The 19,696-nt window shown below is 41.3% G+C and overlaps 1 protein-coding gene across 12 annotated transcripts in view; it reads right to left on the reverse strand.

The window, feature by feature from the left end:
* The window catches only part of stk33 (serine/threonine kinase 33), a 149,963-nt gene that overhangs the window by 71,082 nt on the left and 59,185 nt on the right, over nucleotides 1–19,696 (reverse strand). For 11 of the 12 annotated variants that reach the window (XM_055649914.1, XM_055649907.1, XM_055649912.1 and 8 more), the window contains one exon: nucleotides 4,552–4,666. In XM_055649914.1, the coding sequence (XP_055505889.1) occupies nucleotides 4,552–4,635 (84 nt within the window). In that variant the 5' untranslated portion in view covers nucleotides 4,636–4,666. Of the gene's footprint in view, nucleotides 1–4,551; nucleotides 4,667–9,077; nucleotides 9,191–19,696 lie in introns of all 12 variants that reach the window. The other variant, XM_055649913.1, reaches the window with a different exon arrangement.

Raw genomic sequence — 19,696 nt, forward strand, 5'->3', positions numbered from 1 at the left:
ACTCCAGTTTTGTCACGTGTTCCAGTTAAGGTACAGTGATATGTGAATTACCATACAGCCATAGGAAAAAAAAGTACCAAGACACACAACTACATAAAAGTTAACAAAAACATCCACCACAGCGGATTTGCCACATTCCTCACTATGATGGAATACAAAAAAGTCCAATCTTCTTCCTCTTTATTCTCCCGCGGTCAGGGCAGTTGAACCATCGTCAGGGCGATCAAAGCTCCTGCAGCCGGCGTTCGAAACTCCAGTGTCGGGTCGGTCGAAGCTCCTGCGGCTTGGAGTTCCCGAAGTTGATCTCTGACCAGAGACCGCGAGCTCCGTGATGTTACGTTTGCAAGCACCCACGGTTGGAGCTCTGAAGTCGATCCCTGGCAAAGGGATCGCCGGCTCCGCAATGTTAAAGTCCTGTAGGCTCCACGCGGAGGAGCTCTCAAAAGTCGGTCTCCAGCAAAGGTTGCCAACTCCCCAATGTTAGGCCGAAGTGCGGATAGAGATATGATACACAAAAAAAAAATTGCATCCCGTCGAGGTAAGAGATTAGAAAAAGTTTCCCTCAATCCCGCCTCACATAAAACAAGCTAAAGAACACTAAAAACATACATTTTAACACATACTGTTAAAACACAAAGAAGGAATGGACAGAGTGTTAGCGAGGCAGCCATTGCTAGCGCCATCCAGTGGTATAGTTGAAAAGTTAATTCAGAATTGTGTTTTTTCTTTATTGGTCTGCAACCTTGAACATGACAGATTGTGCAGCTGACTTGATGACATCACAACAGGATGCTGGGGGAAGCACTGGACTCCACTGAGCTGGTGCCTGCCACAAGTCAATGGAAAGCAGTAAGCACTCACCTCACAGATCGTATGATAATTGTGAGAACTTTCTTCAATGTCAAAAGAAAAATTCCAAACCTGCACATTTCCAGCTAATATTGTGCTGTTAGGTATGGAACCTTGCTGTGCACTAGCTTTCTGCTGTACTTCCCAAAACTGATGCAGCCAAATTCTGCTTTAACTCTATTTACAAGTTTGCAGACACCATCATACTGGACTGATCTCAAACAATGAGACGGAGTACAAGATGGAAATTAAAAGCTTGGTAACATTGTGCCAAGACAACAACCTTTCCCTCAATGGTAGCAAAATGAAGAGGCTGACCATTTACTTCAGGAAGTGGGCTAAAGTACACACCCCAGACTGTAATGTTAAAATTGTACAAGGCATTGGTGAGGCCAATTCTGGAGTATGGTGTACAATTTTGGTCGCAAAATTATAGGAAAGATGTCAACAAAATAGAGAGAGTACAGAGGAGATTTACTAGAATGTTGCCTGGGTTTCAGCACCTACGATACAGAGAAAGGTTGAACAAATTAGGTCTTTATTCTTTGGAGCGCAGAAGGTTAAGGGGGGACTTGATAGAAGTCTTTAAAATGATGAGAGGGATAGACAGAGTTGACATAGATAAGCTTTTTCCATTGAGAGTAGGGAAGATTCAAACAAGAGGACATGATTTGAGAATTAAGGGACAGAAGTTTAGGGGTAGCATGAGGGGGAACTTCTTTACTCAGAGAGTGGTAGCTGTGTGGAATGAGCTTCCAGTGAAAGTGATGGAGGCAGGTTCGATTTTATCATTTAAAAATAAATTGGATAGGTATATGGACGGGAAAGGAATGGAGGGTTATGGTCTGAGTGCAGGTAGATGGGACTCGGGGAGAATAAGTGTTCGGCACGGACTAGAAGGGCCGAGATGGCCTGTTTCCGTGCTGTAATTGTTATATGGTTATATGGTATCAATGGTGCTGAAGTGAGATGGTCAAAACATCACTCAACCAGCATCCCTCCCCATCCACTCCATCAGTATTTCACACTGGCTTGAAAACATAATCCAGGACCACTCACACTTCAGTCATTCTCTCCTCTCTCCTGCAGGCTGCAGAATCAAAAGCTTAAAATCATGTACCACTAAATTCAAGAACAACTTCTTCCACTGCTGTTAGACAAAAATGCTGGAGGAATGCAGCGGGTGAGGCAGCATCTTTGGAGAAAGAATAAGCGACATTTCGGGTCGAGACCCTTTTTCGGACTGCTGTGATCACACGCTTGAACAGACCGCCAAAGATAAATTCTCGATCTTCCAATCTACCCTCTTGCAGATTTGCACTTTTTTAAATCTATACTTACTGGTTGAAACACTACATTTTGCACTGTTTCTGTTCCCCTTTGCCTGGATAACATGCAAAACAAAGCTTTTCACTGTATGTCAGTATATGTGACAATAATAAACCAATGCCAATAACTAACAACAAAAGTAACTATATTTTGAAATTATTTAAGGCACATATAAAAGCTCTGACATCTAAATAATTTGTATAAATGCAACTGCCATTCCTTACAATTTTTAGGCCCAGTAATGTCAGATTGTGTCTGGCATTCTACCTGATCAGGTAGTGGACTGGTTGCAATCATTGAGGAGCTGATTTTCTACTGTGTTATAAGCAAACTTTAATATCCTTTATTTTAATCCTTTAAGAAAAGGCTTGTCTCTTTGATTGTCCAATCGAGTAAAGAATGGAATCATTGCAAGGGGGCTTGCACACTACTAACATAATCCACTACACTTTCTTCCAGTCAATCGATGCTCACTTTGGCAATGATTAACATCCAGGAGATGAAGATGTTTAACCAATGGCAACAAACACATCAAATATGGAGACAGAAAATTCTGTGTATGTTGGAAATTGGAAATACAACATAGCTCAACTCAGCACAATGATACTGAAGTAGACAAGAAGCTCTGAGTAAAAGGCATGTTGAACTAGTCAAACCTGACTTAAAATGGAGTATTCTGCAGCAGCAGTTTCTTAAAATGCCCCCAATTAATGTTATCATACACGTTAATGATATCAAAGTAATTTGAATAAATTAGAAAAATCTTCATGAAAAATATTTATATACTCGAATTAAACACTTTAGTAACACTTGCAGAATTGATACATAATAGGCTGGACTATGCAAATCCCAGGCCAGTAATCGGTGAGGGAAAAGTTGGTTATTTCCTCCCATGGCTCAGTTCATTCAATAGTTTAATGTATTAACCAATTTCTTAGTCTTATATTTTCCCTGGTTAGTTAATTAATTATTGAATTTCAATTGTTTCTGACCATCAGAAACGCTGAGACGGAACACATTTGGAAGCACACACTATCAGTAGGCTGCCAAGATGGTCCAGGACTGGTGCATCATGTTCTGCAAATGGATACAGAGTCACAGCTTGTAAGCCATTCCATGGGACAGTCATGGTAGCAAGACCTATTATATAGTGGGCCTATTATATCAGGGACAGTTTCTTCCCAGCTGTTATCAAGCAACTGAACTACCCTACCACAACTCGAGAGCTGTCCTGAACTACTATCCACCTCAGTGGAGACCACGGACTATCTATGATCACGTTATTCCCTTATCATGTATCTGTACACTGTGATGGCCTTGATTGTAATCATGTTTTGTCTTTCTGCTGACTGGTTAGCATGCAACAAAAGCTTTTCACTGTCCCTTGGTACACGTGACAAACTAAACTCAACAGTGGGAACCCCACTACTGCAAAAGTCTGGTTTCAGAATTAGTGGGCAAGTGGTTTTGAGTTAAGGGCTATATTGAGTGTAATTTGGCACAAAGTATTTAATCAGATTGATGACTTCATGAAAGCAGTGCATGCGTTGCTTAAAAGTGCTGCTTCTTCTGATCCTAAAAATGCCATGACCAGTCTACTCAAAAGCTATCATTTGAACAAAAATCACTACTTGCAACCTGCATCTGCAAATTTAAAAGTTCTCTTTTAGCTGGTTCCACTCCATCACCCTCAAAACAAACCGCCTGTTGATTCTGTCAAGGTCTTCAAAAAATTCAGCCCGTCCGAACTCTCACTATGCCCTTTTAAAGTCTGTAAAGTTAAACGCAGGATTCTTCAGGACCCTCTTATCCTGTTTCCTAGTTTGAGTGGCTCCCCTCATTTCAACGCCTGTCCGGGTTGCCGGACCAGAGAGGAAAACCTTCATCCCATTCTCCAGCTTTTTAATGCTGTTGACTCAAGAACATATGAAATGAAATTGGCTACATACTTTTTTAATTGAAGCACTTAGAAAGCATTTTAAAACTATTCATCATGAACCCTGATGTATGGGGCTGTGAAATGCGTGTGCTTGCATTGCAGTATGCATGCTGCTGTTTGTTGTGGCCCTTTTTGAGAAGCTACTGTTATGAGAAATTGCCCCTCGGGGACGAATAAAGTGCTTTGAATTGAATTCTGATCCTATGTGACCTCTAGTAAAGGCTATCATTGAACAAAAATAGCTTGCAACCAAATCTGCACTTTTAAAGTTTATTTACTTCCACTATCATGATTCTGATTTCAGAATTCAGAATTCACTATTTTTAAAGTATAAATAAGAAGACAGTCTTACATTCTACATGCAGTCATTTCAACGCCCAACCCAAGCTTTCATTCTCACATTAATTGTTAAGAACTAAGAATTGGCTACATACCCGGATAGCAAATTCATCATCAACCCTGGTATGGGGCACAACCTTGCATTCAGCATTGCTGACAGTGGCACGTTGAGAAGGCATGTTAGAGAAATTCTCAGTGACCTCTAATTTTCTGCAAATGAAAAATTATGTTTGAAGTTACACCATACTGTTGTTCAGGATAATCTTAATAATTTGTAACAATTGATAGCATTTTCTAAAGCCTCACAGTAATGTCCTATTTGCGGCATACAAATATATGTTCAAACAGTTCAAATTGAGCCAGATTAAATAGTGGTCAAGTTAATTTTAGATCAACAGCATTCATATCCTCTTCAGATAAGCACCCATCCATTGAAAAACAATGCCTAAGACATTCAGCAAAGTGTTGATAACTATATTTTCACAATAACAGAGAATGTAAAGTGCCACTGTCCAATGAAGATTACTAACAGGAGATGAATGAATGTGACACAGTTTCACAAAGTGGACTATATCAAGGGGCAGATACTTAATGGCTATAAAAATTGCACTGAATAAATTCTTGCAGAAATATCTTGGTTTTACTTTCATGGAAAGATCACTGACATTGAGAGATAAGCAATTGAATATCTCTGGCACAAATAATTACTTTATAATCAATGTATCTTCAAGTGTTGTCATAAAAATAAATTAGGATGTTCCGATCATAAAGGGAAACATCCTGTAAAGCTTCCCGAACCTTCTGAAGTGCTTTTAAAATAACCTAGATACTGAGTTTATTTCCAAAGAAGAAATCAATCCTTAGGTTGTTAATTATTGAAGGTTGAAGTCTCTCCAGGAGACATACAGTGCCCTCCATAATGTTTGGGACAAAGACCCATCATTTATTTATCTGCCTCTGTACCCCACAATTTGAGATTTGTAGAACAAAAAAATCACCTGGTTAAAGTGCACATCGTCAGATTTTATACATTTTGGTTTCACCATATAAAAAATTACAGCAGTGTGCATACATAGTCCCCTCATTTCAAGGCACCATAATGTTTGGGACACAGCAATGTAATGTAAATGAAAGTAGTCATGTTTAGTGTTTTGTTGCATATCCTTTGCATGCAATGACTGCTTGAAGTCTGCGAGTCATGGACATCACCATTTGCTGGGTGTCTTCTCTGGCGATGCTCTGCCAGGCCTGTATTGCAGCCATCTTTAGCTTATGCTTGTTTTGGGGTCTAGTCCCCTTCAGTTTTCTCTTCAGCACATAAAAGGCATGCTCAATTGGATTCAGTTCAGGTGATTGACTTGGCCACACAACTGACTAGCCCCCATTATTTAGCTTTGAAAAACTCCTTTGTTGCTTTAGAAGTATGTTTGGGATCATTGTCTTGCTGTAGAATGAACCACTGGCCAATGAGCTTTGAGGCATTTGTTTGAACTTGAGCAGATAGGATGTGTCGATACACTTCAGAATTCATTATGCTACTACCATCAGTTGGATCATCAATGAAAATAAATGAGCCAGTACCTTCAGCAGCCATACATGCCCAGGCCATAACACCCCCACCACCGTGTTTCACAGGTGAGGTGGTATGCTTTGGATCTTGGGCAGTTCCTTCTCTCTTCCATACTTTGCTCTTGCCATCCTTCTGATATAAGTTAATCTTCGTCTCATCTGTCCACCTTTTTCCAGAACTGTGGTTGCTCTTTTAAGTACTTCTTGGCAAACTGTAACCTGGTCATCCTATTTTTGCAGCTAACCAGCGGTTTGTATCTTGCAGTGTAGTCTTTGTATTTCTGTTCATGAGGTCTTCTGCAAACAGTGGTCATTGACAAATCCATACCTGACACCTGAAGAGTGTTTCTGATCTGTCGAACAGGTGTTTGGGGATTTTTCTTTATTATAGAGAGAGTTCTTCTGTCATCAGCTGTGGAGGTCTTCCTTGGCCTCCTTTGCAATTAGTAAGATCTCTTTCTTCTTAATGATGTTCCAAACAGTTCATTTTGGTAAGCCTAAGGTTTGGCTGATGTCTCTAACAGTTTTATTCTTGTTTCTCAGTCTCATAATGGCTTATTTGACTTTCATTGGCACAACTTTGGTCCTCCTCATGTTGATAAACAGCAATAAAAGTTTCCAAAGGTGATGGAAAGACTGGAGGAAAGACCAGGTGCTGAGAGTTCTCTTATACCTGCATTAAGGAGACATTTAAACACACCTGAGCAATTACAAACGCCTGTGAAGCCATGTGTCCCAAACATTATGGTGCCCGGGGGGGGGGGGGGGGGGGGGGAACACAGCTGTAATTTCTACATGGTGAAACCAAAATGTATAAAAATACCCTTTAATAAAATCTGAAAAATCTGACTTTAACCACATGTGATTTTTCCTATTACAAATCTCAAATTGTGGAGTACAGAGGCAAATAAATAAATGATGGGTCTTTGTCCCAAACATTTTGAAGGGCACTGTATTGCAAGGTGGCATCATATGAAGACAATAGACAATAGGTGCAGGAGTAGGCGATTCAGCCCTTCGAGCCAGCACCGCCATTCAATGTGATCATGGCTGATCATCCACAATCAGTACCCCGTTCCTGCCTTCTCCCCATATCCCCTGACTCCGCTATTTTTAAGAGCCCTATCTAGCTCTCTCTTGAAAGCATCCAGAGAACGTGCCTCCACAGTTCTCTGAGGCAGACAATTCCACAGACTCACCACTCTCTGTGAGAAAAAGTGTTTCCTCGTCTCAGTTCTAAATGGCTTACTCCTTATTCTTAAACTGTGGCCCCTGGTTCTGGACTCCCCCAACATCGGGAACATGTTTCCTGCCTCTATCGTGTCCAAGCTCTTTACAATCTTATATGTTTCAATGAGATATCCTCTCATCCTCTAAACTCCAGAGTGTACAAGCCCAGCTGCTTCATTCTCTCAGCATATGACAGTCCCGCCATCCCGGGAATTAACCTTGTAAACCTATGCTGCATTCCCTCAATAGCAAGAATTTCCCTCCTCAAATTAGGGGAACAAAACTGCACACAATACTCCAGATGTGGTCTCACTAGGACTCTGTACAACTGCAGAAGGACCTCTTTGCTCCTATATTCGATTCCTCTTGTTATAAAGGCCAACATGCCATTCGCTTTCTTCACTGCCTGCTGTACCTGCATGCTTGACCCCCAGATCCCATTGTACTTCCCCTTTTCCCAACTTGATGCTATTTAGATAGTAATCTGCCTTCCTGCTTTGTGTCATCTGCAAATTTGCTAATATTACTTTGAATCCCTTCAACCAAGACGACAACCATCCAAAATGAAAATTAAGTACCTATCACACTACTGCAGGAAAATATTAATGACTGATTTCAGTCTTCTCCATCCTTTCTGGAAATCAAGTTCAAAGACTTTTAGGTAGATTGTTATTTTTAAACATTCAGGGGCCCTTCACCATTTTGAACCTATTCCTCTTGATGGTTTTCACCCCAAAAGTAATGATATATCTTTTGCATCCATTTAATATTTTAATTGACTACGGAATGTATGAAGCAAGTTTTATTTAGAAAAAGTACATTCCATGGTAGATAATAAGCAATGCTATGATTAAGAACATTTTTAATAGCTCGGTACTGAACAGGATAACAGTTCAAACAGTTCAAACCAAACAGTAAGATTTTGAACATAATTCTGAATGGTGACCTATCTTTGTGCAGATCTGAAAGGCAATTATTTGGAATTGGTTTTGAGAGCATTTATAATAAACAGCAATATATTCTGATCTAATAGTCAGAAGTCAAAGAGGTTTGCACTGAAACATATAGCAATACATGGGATTGGTTTGAGTATTATAAAACACTCATGATATTTAGGTTACAGTACAAATTAGAACAATAAAACTGCCATCCAAATTTTTAACACAACACATTTACTTTTATTTAGTTAACTTTAATCACCCTCATCTATTTATGGCATCAGTATTGACATAAATGAGTGTGCCTCGATTTTAACTCGTTGAGGCTGTTATGCAGCATCATACAAAAAGGAATAGGCCACATCTCCATTTTACCTTTAAAGATAATGGAAATTTTCTATTCCGCTAGCTATCCAATTATTCCCACTTCTCGGTCTTTTTTTTGTAATCACATGTTAGCCAAGACCTTTTAGAATATTCATATCATACCTTTTTCCAGTTAAATTCAATGCTGATCATAATAACTCACTGCCTGAAAGTTCCCTGATGCCCCTCAAATCCTGCGCCGCTGGTTATGAATGCTTCTGCCAGAATCTGTGTTAACTCCTAACAAATGTCTCGCTTCAAATTTGAAATGCCTTAATTAAACCCCATTTTAATAATTCTCTTCTTAAAAAGAAAAATATAATCTTTATTCAAAATACAACTGCTCATCCACAGTAAGATCCTAGAATTGAACAGTATACTAGCTGAGGCTGTAGCAATCTAGCACAACTCCCTTGCATTTGTACCAACCTAGCACAACAACCTTGCATTTCCACCCTTTTTATCTATTAATAAACCCAAGATCTTGTATTCCTTTTTTCATGTAAATGCCTTCCTACCTGTGAATGCTTCCTGGCCATGTTTAAGCACCGTTTTAAACATTATGCCATGTTTTTGTTTATATCATCTTTCCTTATTCTTTCGACCAAAACATTTCATTGCTTTTTATCTCCTGTAAAATCCGTGGAAAAAAAGCCACAGAAGTAAAGATTAACCAGTTTGGTTAATTAAGTTTACAAGAAGGTTGATCAGTAAATGATATAAGCCATGAAAGGCCATCAATCAAATTAAATTGACTGAATCAACCACATAGATGGGTGTTAATAATTAAACATGCTGATTGGTAATGCTTGGTTTCTAAAGCGTCATTAATAAATTACAACTGTACACATTAAAATGCGAACAGAAAGAGACCATCATTTTAATTTAGTATTCATTCATGGGCATGGTATCACTAGCAAGTTTTATGATTATTGCTCATTCGGAATTGTTGTTGTTGCAAGTAGCCTTCCTCCAGCAGCTCCAACTGGCAATGTTCTGGCCAGGAACTTCAACTGCATCATCGATGCGGCTGGATGACCCGGCGGTGCCGAAAGCAGACTAGATAGTCTCGCCAGGCTCCTGATGGAAACAGTCAAAGATGCAAAGTTGTACGCCAACTTCAGCAACGCTGCAGGCAGAGCACAGTCACAATTCACCTGGTCGAAACTGGACAGCTCAGCCCAGTCCCGTTAGACATCCTCTTCACATCACGAGACCATCACGACAGACGCACTGAATCACGCTGGTGTTCTTCTCTGACTACTGCCTCCTTCGGGCTACCAGTCACCTACATCAGGATCAGAAAGCAAGCAGGAGGACGTGGAAGTTAAATTTCAAACTGCTGGCCCCAAAGAACATCAAGGAGCGAAAGAGGGATTGCACAGGTTGTAGAACTGAGGCCATTTTTTAAATCCCAATAGGTGTTCACAATGCAAGACCAAAATAAAGAAAGCCGTGGTCTTTGCCTCCAAAGATCATCTTCTGATCCAAACTCCACTCTATGGAGCAAGATGAGACGTGCTCACGCTTCTTCTTCCGAAAGTTTCACAGGGTTTGCAAAGAAGATTAGTTTATACGATGTTTAAACCAAGAACATACATACTAGGGTTGGAAAAAGTGATGGAAAAAGAGGCTAACACAATGAAAAGAACATGATGTTATGAGAGGCAATAAATAGATACATCATGGAGTTTAGTTTGAATACACACCAAGGGTTGTAAACGAAGCAAAGGAAAATAAAAGTGATCAGGGAATAATGTGTTTTATAGTGTCCATTTGTTAAACAAATGACAGCATGGTTTTCTAAATTAACAGAGTACAGAGGGTTAAAGATAACTCTGGGGAAAAACAATGAAAGTCTACAGAGTCATTAATCAATGATGAATTATTTAAAAAATGTAAAATTCAATGTGAACATTGCCTCATGAGAACATAAAAATGCAGTGAGTGCTGTGAATCTTAAAAACACTTTGGGTTCTCTCAGAGTTTTTCTCAGTGGGTACTGTTAAGGCCTTGAAAAAACCAACTTGTTTGAGAAACTCACCACCACTCTATGAGCTATTATTTGTGTCTGTTCCTATTAGAGTCATAATTAAAAGGGCAACTGGGCCCCACGTGAAAGTCAGATTCAGGGTACAGGTGTAGCACAAAACTACGCCCAACACAGTGGTATCACTTAAGATCTACGGTGTTAAGGAAGAGGTCGGCTCAATAAAATCCTCACAGACGGACGAATTGAGGATCTTCAAATCCTTCCATGCCGGTCGGTCTGTATGACAGAAAGGTTACAGACAGCCTCCCAGAACTTTGTGTCCTCTATCACGGAGGTTTTGGAAGACAACAAGCAGGAGAGTCTGGATCAACCCTGCAGGAGTTGACTGAGAGTCTGGATCAACCCTGCAGGAGCTGACTGGCTCCATCATTCCTTTGACACAAATATAAGTTCTGAAAGTGAAGGCTTACTTTTGAGTTGTACACTGCTGTGGGATTGGGGAGGTCCAGGCCTGCTAAAATACTTTGCTTGTGAAAAAGTCGAAGGGGTGTGATGCCCATGAGGAAGAGCATCATCTCCCTTATCTACAAGCATAAGGGGGAGATGGACATCATCAGGAATCAGAGATCCATGTTAATTTCACTGCTAAATATGGACTATAAGATCCTGTCCAAGGGCATCGCCAACCGAGTCAAGTCTCCACTGGGATAGATGATCCACCCAGAACAAACCCGTGCTGAACCCGGCAGAAAAATCTCAGGACATTCTCGCGCTGCTTAGGGATACCATCGCCTACGTGCAGGATAGAGAAAATAGAAAAAACAAAAATCTGAATAGAGGCAGCACAGTGGCTCAGCGGTACAATTGTTGACTTTAGGTTAAGATTTAAGGTTAAGGTTTATTATTGTCATGTCTACTGAAGTACAGTGAAAAGCTTTGTGTCACATGCTATCCAAACAGATCAGATATACTGTACATACATATAATCAAGCTAAACTCAATTGCAATAGATAAAGCAAAGGAGAAATTGCAGAATATAGTTCTCAGCTGATGCCGTTTAGTTCTATTCAGTTTATTGTCATGTATACGGAGGTACAGTGTAAAGCCTTTTTGTCGCCTGTTATCCAGTCAGCATAAAGACTATACATTGATTACAATCAAGCCAACCACAGTGTACATATACAGGATCAAGAGAATAATGCTTACTGCAAGATAAAATCCAATAAAGTCCGATTAAAGATATTCCGAGGGTCTCCAATGAGGTAGATCAGGTCAGCTCTCTAGTTGGTGATGGGTTGGTTGAGTTGCCTGATAACAACTGGAAAGAAACTATCCCTGAATCTGATGTATTTGTTTTCACACTTCTGTACCTCTTCCCTGGTGGGAGAGATCATAAGATCATGTGATAGGATCAGAATGAGGTCATTTGGCCCATCAAGTCTACACCACCATTCAATCATGGCTGATCTATCTCTCCCTCCTAACCCCATTCTCCTGTCTTCTCCCCTAACCTCTAATATTCCTCCTCATCTCATTCCTAAAGGAACGTCCTTTAATTCTGAGGCTATGACCTCTAATCCTAGGCTCTCCCACTAGTGGAAACATCCTCTCCACATCCACTCTATCCAAGCCTATCACTTTTCTGTATGTTTAAATGAGGTCACCCCTCATTGTTTCTAAACGAGTACAAGCCCAATGCCAGCACATCCTTCCTCAGATAAGGTGCCCAGAATTGCACACAATATTCCAAATGGGGTCTGACCAGTGCCTTAGTATTACATCCCTGTTTTTGTGTCCAAGCCCTCTTGAAATAAATGCTAGCATTGCGTTTGCTTTCTTTACTACCAATTCGACTTGCAGGTTAACTTTTTTTGGAATCCTGCACTAGCACTCCCAAATCCCTTTCCACCTCCGATTTCTGGATTTTCTCCCCATTCAGAAAATATTTTACGCCTTTATTCCTATTACCAAAATGCATGACTCCACACTTTGCTACACTATATTCCATCTGCCACTTCCCAGAACTTTGTGTCCTCTATCATGGAGGTTTTGGATTTTCTCCCCATTCAGCTCCTGCAGGGTCAGTGGTTGATCCAGACTCTCCTGCTTGTTGTCTTCCAAAAGACTCTCAACCTATCCAAGTCCTTCTGCAGAGCCCCTGCTTTCTCTGCCCTCCACCTATTTTTGTATCATCCGCAAACGACCACAAAGCATTCAATCTCCTCATCCAAATCATTAATATATAACGTGAAGAGCAGCGGCCCCAGCACGGAGCCCTGCGTAACTCCACTACTCACTGGCAGCCATCCTGAAAAAGCCCCCTTTATTGCCACTCTCACCTTCTGCCATCCAACAAACCTGATATCCATGCTGGTATCTGCCCTTTGATACCATGGGCTCTCATCTCCCTTAGCAGCCTCCCGTGTGGTACCTTTCAAGGGCTTTCTGAAAATCTGGGTAAGCAACTACTGACTCTCCTTTGTCTGTCCTGCTATTTACTTCTTCAAAGAATTCCAGCAAATTTGTCAGGCAAGACCTTCCCTTCACAAAGCCATTCTGACTTTGGCCTATTTTATTGTGAACTTCTAAGTACTCATCCTTTATAATGGACTCTAAAATCTTAGCACCCACCGGTCAGACTAACCGGCCTATAGCTCCCACCATTCTGCTTTGCTCCCTTCTTGTGCAGCAGGATAACATTGGCAATATTCCAATCGTCTGGAACTACTCCTGACTCTAGTAATTCTTGAAATAGCACTATTAATGTCCACAATCTCTACAGCCACCTCTTGCAGAACCCTAGGGTGCAGTCCATCTGGTCCAGGTGACTTATCCATCTTAAGCCGTTTCAGCTTCCCAAGCAACTTCTCCCTACTAATAGCCACGAACTTCCACCACCTGACTCTCTTGAATTTCAGGCACATTGTTGGTGTCACAGAAAGGGGAGAAGAGGGAGAGTCCAGGGTGAGACTCGTCCTTGATTATGCTCGTGGCCTTACAGCGCCAGACACCCGGGTTCAATCCTGAAGTGGGGTGTCTCCCTGTGACCATGTGGGTTTCCTTCAGATGCTTTGGTTTCCTCCCACATTCCAAAGATGTACAGGTTAATTGTAAGTTAATTGGCTTCTGTAAATTATCCCTGGTGTGTAGGATAGAAGTAGCGTACGAGTGATCGTTGGTCGGCACAGATTGTGTGGGCCGAAGGGCCTGTCTCCGCTCTGCATCTCTAAAACAAAGAGGTGTGCAACTACCTGTTCAGCTTGGACCAGGAGAATGCTGTTGACAGCCTATTACAGACTTACATGATGGACATGTTCTCCAAAATGGGCTTTGGGGAGGAAATCAGGAACCATTCCTTCTCTCCAGAGATGCTGCCTGGCCCGCTGAGTTATTCCAGCTTTTTGTATTTATCTTCGGCTTAAACCAGCATCTGCAGTTCCTTCTCACACGCTGGATCCTACTGGTCTACACTGATGCAGTGCATTCAGAAAGTATTCATACCCCTTCATTTTTTCCACAATTTGTTACGTTACAGCCTTATTTTAAAATAGATCACATTTTTTTTTTAATCCTCAATCTGCACACAATATCCCATAATAAAAATGCAAAAACAGGTGTTTAGATATTTTTGCAAAGTAATTAAAAATAAATAACTGAAATCTCACATTTACATAAGTATTCAGACCCTTTAATCAGTACTTTGTTGCGGCACCCTTGGCAACGATTAGAGCCTCAAGTTTTCTTCGGTATGACGCTACAAGCTTGGCACACCTGTATTTGGGTAATTTATCCCATTCTTCTCTTCAGATCCTCTCAAGCTCTGTCAGGATGGATGGGGAGCGCTGAAGCACAGCTATTTTCAGATCCCTCCAGAGATGTTCGATCGGTTTCAAGTCCGGGCTCTGGCTGGGCCACTCAAGGACATTCACAGACTTGTCACAAAACTACTCCTGCGTTGTCTTGGCTGTGTCCTTAGGGTCGTTGTCCTGTTGGAAGGTGAACCTCCGCCCCAGTCTGAGGTCCAGAACGCTCTGGAGCAGGTTTTCATCAAGGATCTCTCTGTACTTTGCTCCGTTCATCTTTCCCTTGATCCTGACTAGTCTCCCAGTTCCTGCCGCTGAAAAACATCCCCACAGCATGATGCTCCCACCACCATGCTTCACCGTAGGTATAGTATTGGCCAGGTGATGAACGGTGCCTGGTTTCCTCCAGACATGACGCTTGGCATTCAGGCCAAAGAGTTCAATCTTGGTTTCATCAGACCAGAGAATCTTGTCAAACTCCAAGTGGGCTGTCATTTGCCTTTTATTGAGGAGTGGCTTCCGTCTGGCCACTCTACCAAAAAGGCCTGATTGGTGGAGTGCTGCAGATATAGTTGTCCTTCTGGAAGGTTCTCCCATCTCCACAGAGGAACTCCGGAGCTCTGTCAGAGTGACCATCGGGTTTTTGGTCACCTCCCTGACCAAGGCACTTCTCCCCCGATTGCTCAGTTTGGCCGGGCGGCCAACTCTCTGAAGAGTCCTGGTGGTTCCAAAGTTGTTTCATTGAAGAATGACGGAGGCCACTGTGCTCTTCGGGACCTGCAATGCTGCAGAATTTGTTTTATACCCTTCGCCAGATCTGTGTCTCAACACAATCCTGTCTCGGAGGTCTACGGACAATTCCTTCATCTTCATGGCTTGGTTTTTGCTCTGACATGCACTGTCAACTGTGGGACCTTATATAGACAGGTATGTGCCTTTCCAAAACATGTCCAATCAATAATTTACCACTGGTGGACTCCAATCAAGTTGTTGAAACATCTCAAGGATAATCAATGGGAACAGGATGAACCTAAGCTTAATTTTGAGCGTCATAGCAAAGGTTCTGAATACTTATGTAAATGTAATATTTCAGTTATTTATTTTTAATTACTTTGCAAAAATTTCTAAATACCTGTTTTTGCTTCTTCATTCTTCGATATTGTGTGAAGATTGATGATAAAAAATATGGCTGTAACGTAAGAAAAAGTGAAGGGGTCTGAATACTTTCTGAATGTACTGTATATGCAGTGCAGTCCAAATCATTAGGTGTTAAACGGATAACCTTCCCATCAGGTCTAGAGTCAGGTAGGTTTGTCCACTCCCCTCTGCCAAATCTATCAGGAGGGACAGGAGCATGAGGAGTGACATTGCCAGGTAGTGGGGACACTCAGATCAATGGTTCCCTGTACATGGACAATGTTGCAGTTTTTTGCTCGGTTCCATGGTCAGTGCACAGATTGATCAGCTTCTGCAAACAGTTTGAGTTGGCATCGGGAACCAGAGTCAACCTGAGAAACAGCTGAGAATGCATGTAGGAAAGACCTGCTGGTTTAAATCGAAGGTAGTCACAAAATGTTGGAGTAACTCAGTTGGACAGGCAGCATCTCTGGAGAGAAGGAATGGGTGACGTTTTGTGTCGTGACCCTTCTTCAGACTGATGTGGTTGAGACCCTTCTTCAGACTGATGTCATCATGGCGACATCAGTCTGAAGAAGGGTCTTGACCCGAAACGTCACCCATTCCTTCTCTTCCGAGATGCTGCCTGTCCGCTGAGTTACTCCAGCATTTTGTGTCTACCTTTGAAAGAAATACATTTTCTCTTGATATTAGAAAATTCTCTATTTTTTTATGAATTATCGTATGTATCAAACTAAGAGAAAAAGAAAAACCGAGACATTATTACAGTTATGCCAAATAAGTAATTAAAGCAAATGGCTGAATCAACCCTGTAAAGATAATTGTATTGGAAGTTATCCACCGTAGATACCAAATATTGAAATGGACACTACGAGATCAAGATAGATAAAAGAAAAGGGATTTGCAGAACTGTTTAAAAAGGTTGCTGCAAAACAATCATCATAGAGTAGAAACTGGATAAAGAAAAATGTAGACATGAGGCAATTTATAAAGCAATTAAACTTTTGCTGTATCCTTTCCCCATAAATCATTGTTAATTTAAAGTAAAATATTTACTAAAATTAACTCCATGTTTATCCACTCAAATGAAAATGGATTTTACTGTTCAGCTCAGAGAAACCTGGATTATTTTCTCTGGAACATCAACGATTGAGGTAGGAATACATAAAATTATCAGAGGCATAGATAGGGTACACAGTCCGAACCTTTTACCCAGAGAGGAAATGTCATAGACTAGCGGTCATAGCTTTAAGATGAGAGAGGCAGGTTTCAAGGAGATGTGCGGGACAAGTTTTTTTCCCCATAGAGGGCTGTGAATGCCTGCAACGTGCAGCCAGGTGTAGTGGTGGAGTTAGCAACAATGGTGATGTTGAAAGAGGCTTTTAAATAGGAACATGGATATGTAGGGAATGGACAATTTTTTTTGGCATGATGGATATCTAGAAGGTGCCAAATAACAATGCTAATTAATAATATGTCCTTTTAAAAGCAGACATTAAGGGTTTGCATATTCTTAATCTATTGGTTTACTATTGTGGAATTATTGCACTTATTTAATGCTTTCAACAACACTAAATTGAATCTTTCAAATAAAAGAAAATTAAGAACATTCAGAACAAACTCAGACAGACTAGGCTCTTGAAACATAGATGTAAATGGAATAAATATAAATAAGTAACAAGAAGAATTTAAGGTCTTTGTAGATGAAGATTGTAGAAAACTCCAAATCTATATCAAATAGCCAAAAAGAGCAACTAGAGACAAATATAACTGTAGATAGCAGTTTCAACATCCACCCGTTAGTATCTTTGGATTATTTTTCCTACTATTAAAATGCTACCGAGAAGAAACTATAGCACAGCGTAGAGTAAATATAGTTTTTTTAATACAGGTATAGTTTTTACAGTGTTTAAGAAGGAACTGCAGATGCTGGAAAATCGAAGGTACACAAAAAAGCTGGAGAAACTCAGCGGGTGCAGCAGCATCTATGGAGCGAAGGAAATAGGCAACGTTTCGGGCCGAAACCCTTCAGTCTGAAGAAGGGTTTCGGCCCGAAACGTTGCCTATTTCCTTCGCTCCATAGATGCTGTTGCACCCGCTGAGTTTCTCCAGCTTTTTTGTGTACCATAGTTTTTACAGTGTCTGAATGACACTTGGGGATTCTTTTTAATCATTGGATAAGGCTGTTTCCCTTGACAGTCATTTCAGCCTTGGGCAAATAGACTGCTCCCAGCATGTTCGATGTGGACATGAATCAGTGAACTAACGATAGCAACACTAACTTTACAGTGTGGGAAACAGTACTTGGCATTTTACAGAATTCAATTAGCACTCATCCAACCACAAAAGATGTAGCCAGCTTAGTTTCAGAAATAATAGGTCATGCCTCACAAATCTACTGCCATTCTTTGAGGAGGCAATCAAATTGGTGGACAAGAGCTATCCAGGGGATCTAAATTACTTGCATGTTGCAGGCACCTGATGAGGTTCTGCATTCAAGGTCTTCATGCGACACTGATAATTAGTTTGTCGATTCAAAACTGATTTACAGGTAAAGAGAAACAACAGTAAACAAGGACATTATATTTAACAGATTTACTCAAGAAAATAATAAATAGTAGACTCTGCTTCCAATTTTGCTGGTCTTTAAACTATTAATAAATAACATGGAGATGGGGTTTTAAACCAATACTATTATATTAGGCGAGGACACTAGTCAATAGAGAAAAGATTACTGTAGCGGCACCAAAGGTGATCAGGAAAAGGCCAGACGTCAGGCAGGTTCAAACAGTAGTTTTTATTCAGTTGTTATATGTAAGGGCGGTAAAGAAAGCTTTTGGTGTGCTGGCCTTTATAAATCAGAGCATTGAGTATAGAACTTGGGATGTAATGTTAAAATTGTACAAGGCATTGGTGAGGCCAATTCTGGAGTATGGTGTACAACTTTGGTCACCTAATTATAGGAAGGATGTCAACAAAATAGAGAGAGTACAGAGGAGATTTACTAGAATGTTGCCTGAGTTTCAGCAACTAAGTTACAGAGAAAGGTTGAACAAGTTAGGGCTTTATTCTTTGGAGCACAGAAGATTAAGGGGGGACAATAGAGGTCTTTAAAATGATGAAAGGGATAGACAGATTTGACGTGGATAAGCTTTTCCCACTGAGAGTAGGGAAGATTCAAACAAGGGGACATGACTTGAGAATTAAGGGACTAAAGTTTAGGGGTAACATGAGTGGGAACTTATTTGCTCAGAGAGTGGTGGCTGTGTGGAATGAGCTTCCAGTGAAGGTGGTGGAGGCAGGTTTGTTTTTATCATTTAAAAATAAATTGGATAGTTATATGGACGGGAAGGGAATGGAGGGTTATGGTCTGAGCGCAGGTGTATGGGACTAGGGGAGAATACGTGTTCGGCACGGACTAGAAGGGTCGAGATGGCCTGTTGCCATGCTGTAATTGTTATATGGTTATATGGTAAGTTTGGTCCACTAACATTATTGTCATTGCTGCTGTAGCTGAGCGAGGGTGTTGTCTCGGGATCAGCTACCTGTTGACAGGCCAGATCTCAAGGTGAGATCAGCTTATGTAGCAGGACACTCCCCCTAGCCCATGACGTCACGTGCAAGCCTTCGTAGCTGCTGACGAGGATTTGATCATAAATGGTCTGTGTATCAACTGACGCCACAGGACCCCTCCCAGAACCAAAGGAAGGAATAAAATGGTCAAGGGCGGCTCCTGCATGTGGGTGGGGGACACCCCGTGCGTGGGTCAGGACGGAGGGGCCCACGGGCGCAGTCGCTGCTCCGCGTGGGCGATCCCGAGGTACCAAGGCGTGCGAGGAGACCGATGCAAAAGCCGCCGGACGGAAGAGTCACAGTCGCATCTCCTCGACCAGTTAAAGGATCGTGTCCTGAGAAATACGGCCCCAGCAATGGCTGGGAGACGTCGGCAACAATGAAGAAAAAACTAAATAAAATAAATAAACTGATTTGATTGCTAAACCCGGCGTGGTGATACAGTGTAAACAAAGTGAAAAGAAACAACACAAACTACAGTGAGCAATCACGTGCAAAGTGGTAGGTAAGTTCAAATTGTCCAGTGTCCATGGTGCAGGATGGGAAGTTGTCCTGGAAAACCAGAGGTTGCAATGACAGCCGGCCGGAAGATGGCGCTGTGGACGGCAGTCAAGCTGCAGTGACGGCATCT

The sequence above is a fragment of the Leucoraja erinacea genome, chromosome 18, assembly GCF_028641065.1.
Source record: "Leucoraja erinacea ecotype New England chromosome 18, Leri_hhj_1, whole genome shotgun sequence".
Taxonomy (NCBI): Eukaryota; Metazoa; Chordata; class Chondrichthyes; order Rajiformes; family Rajidae; genus Leucoraja; species Leucoraja erinaceus.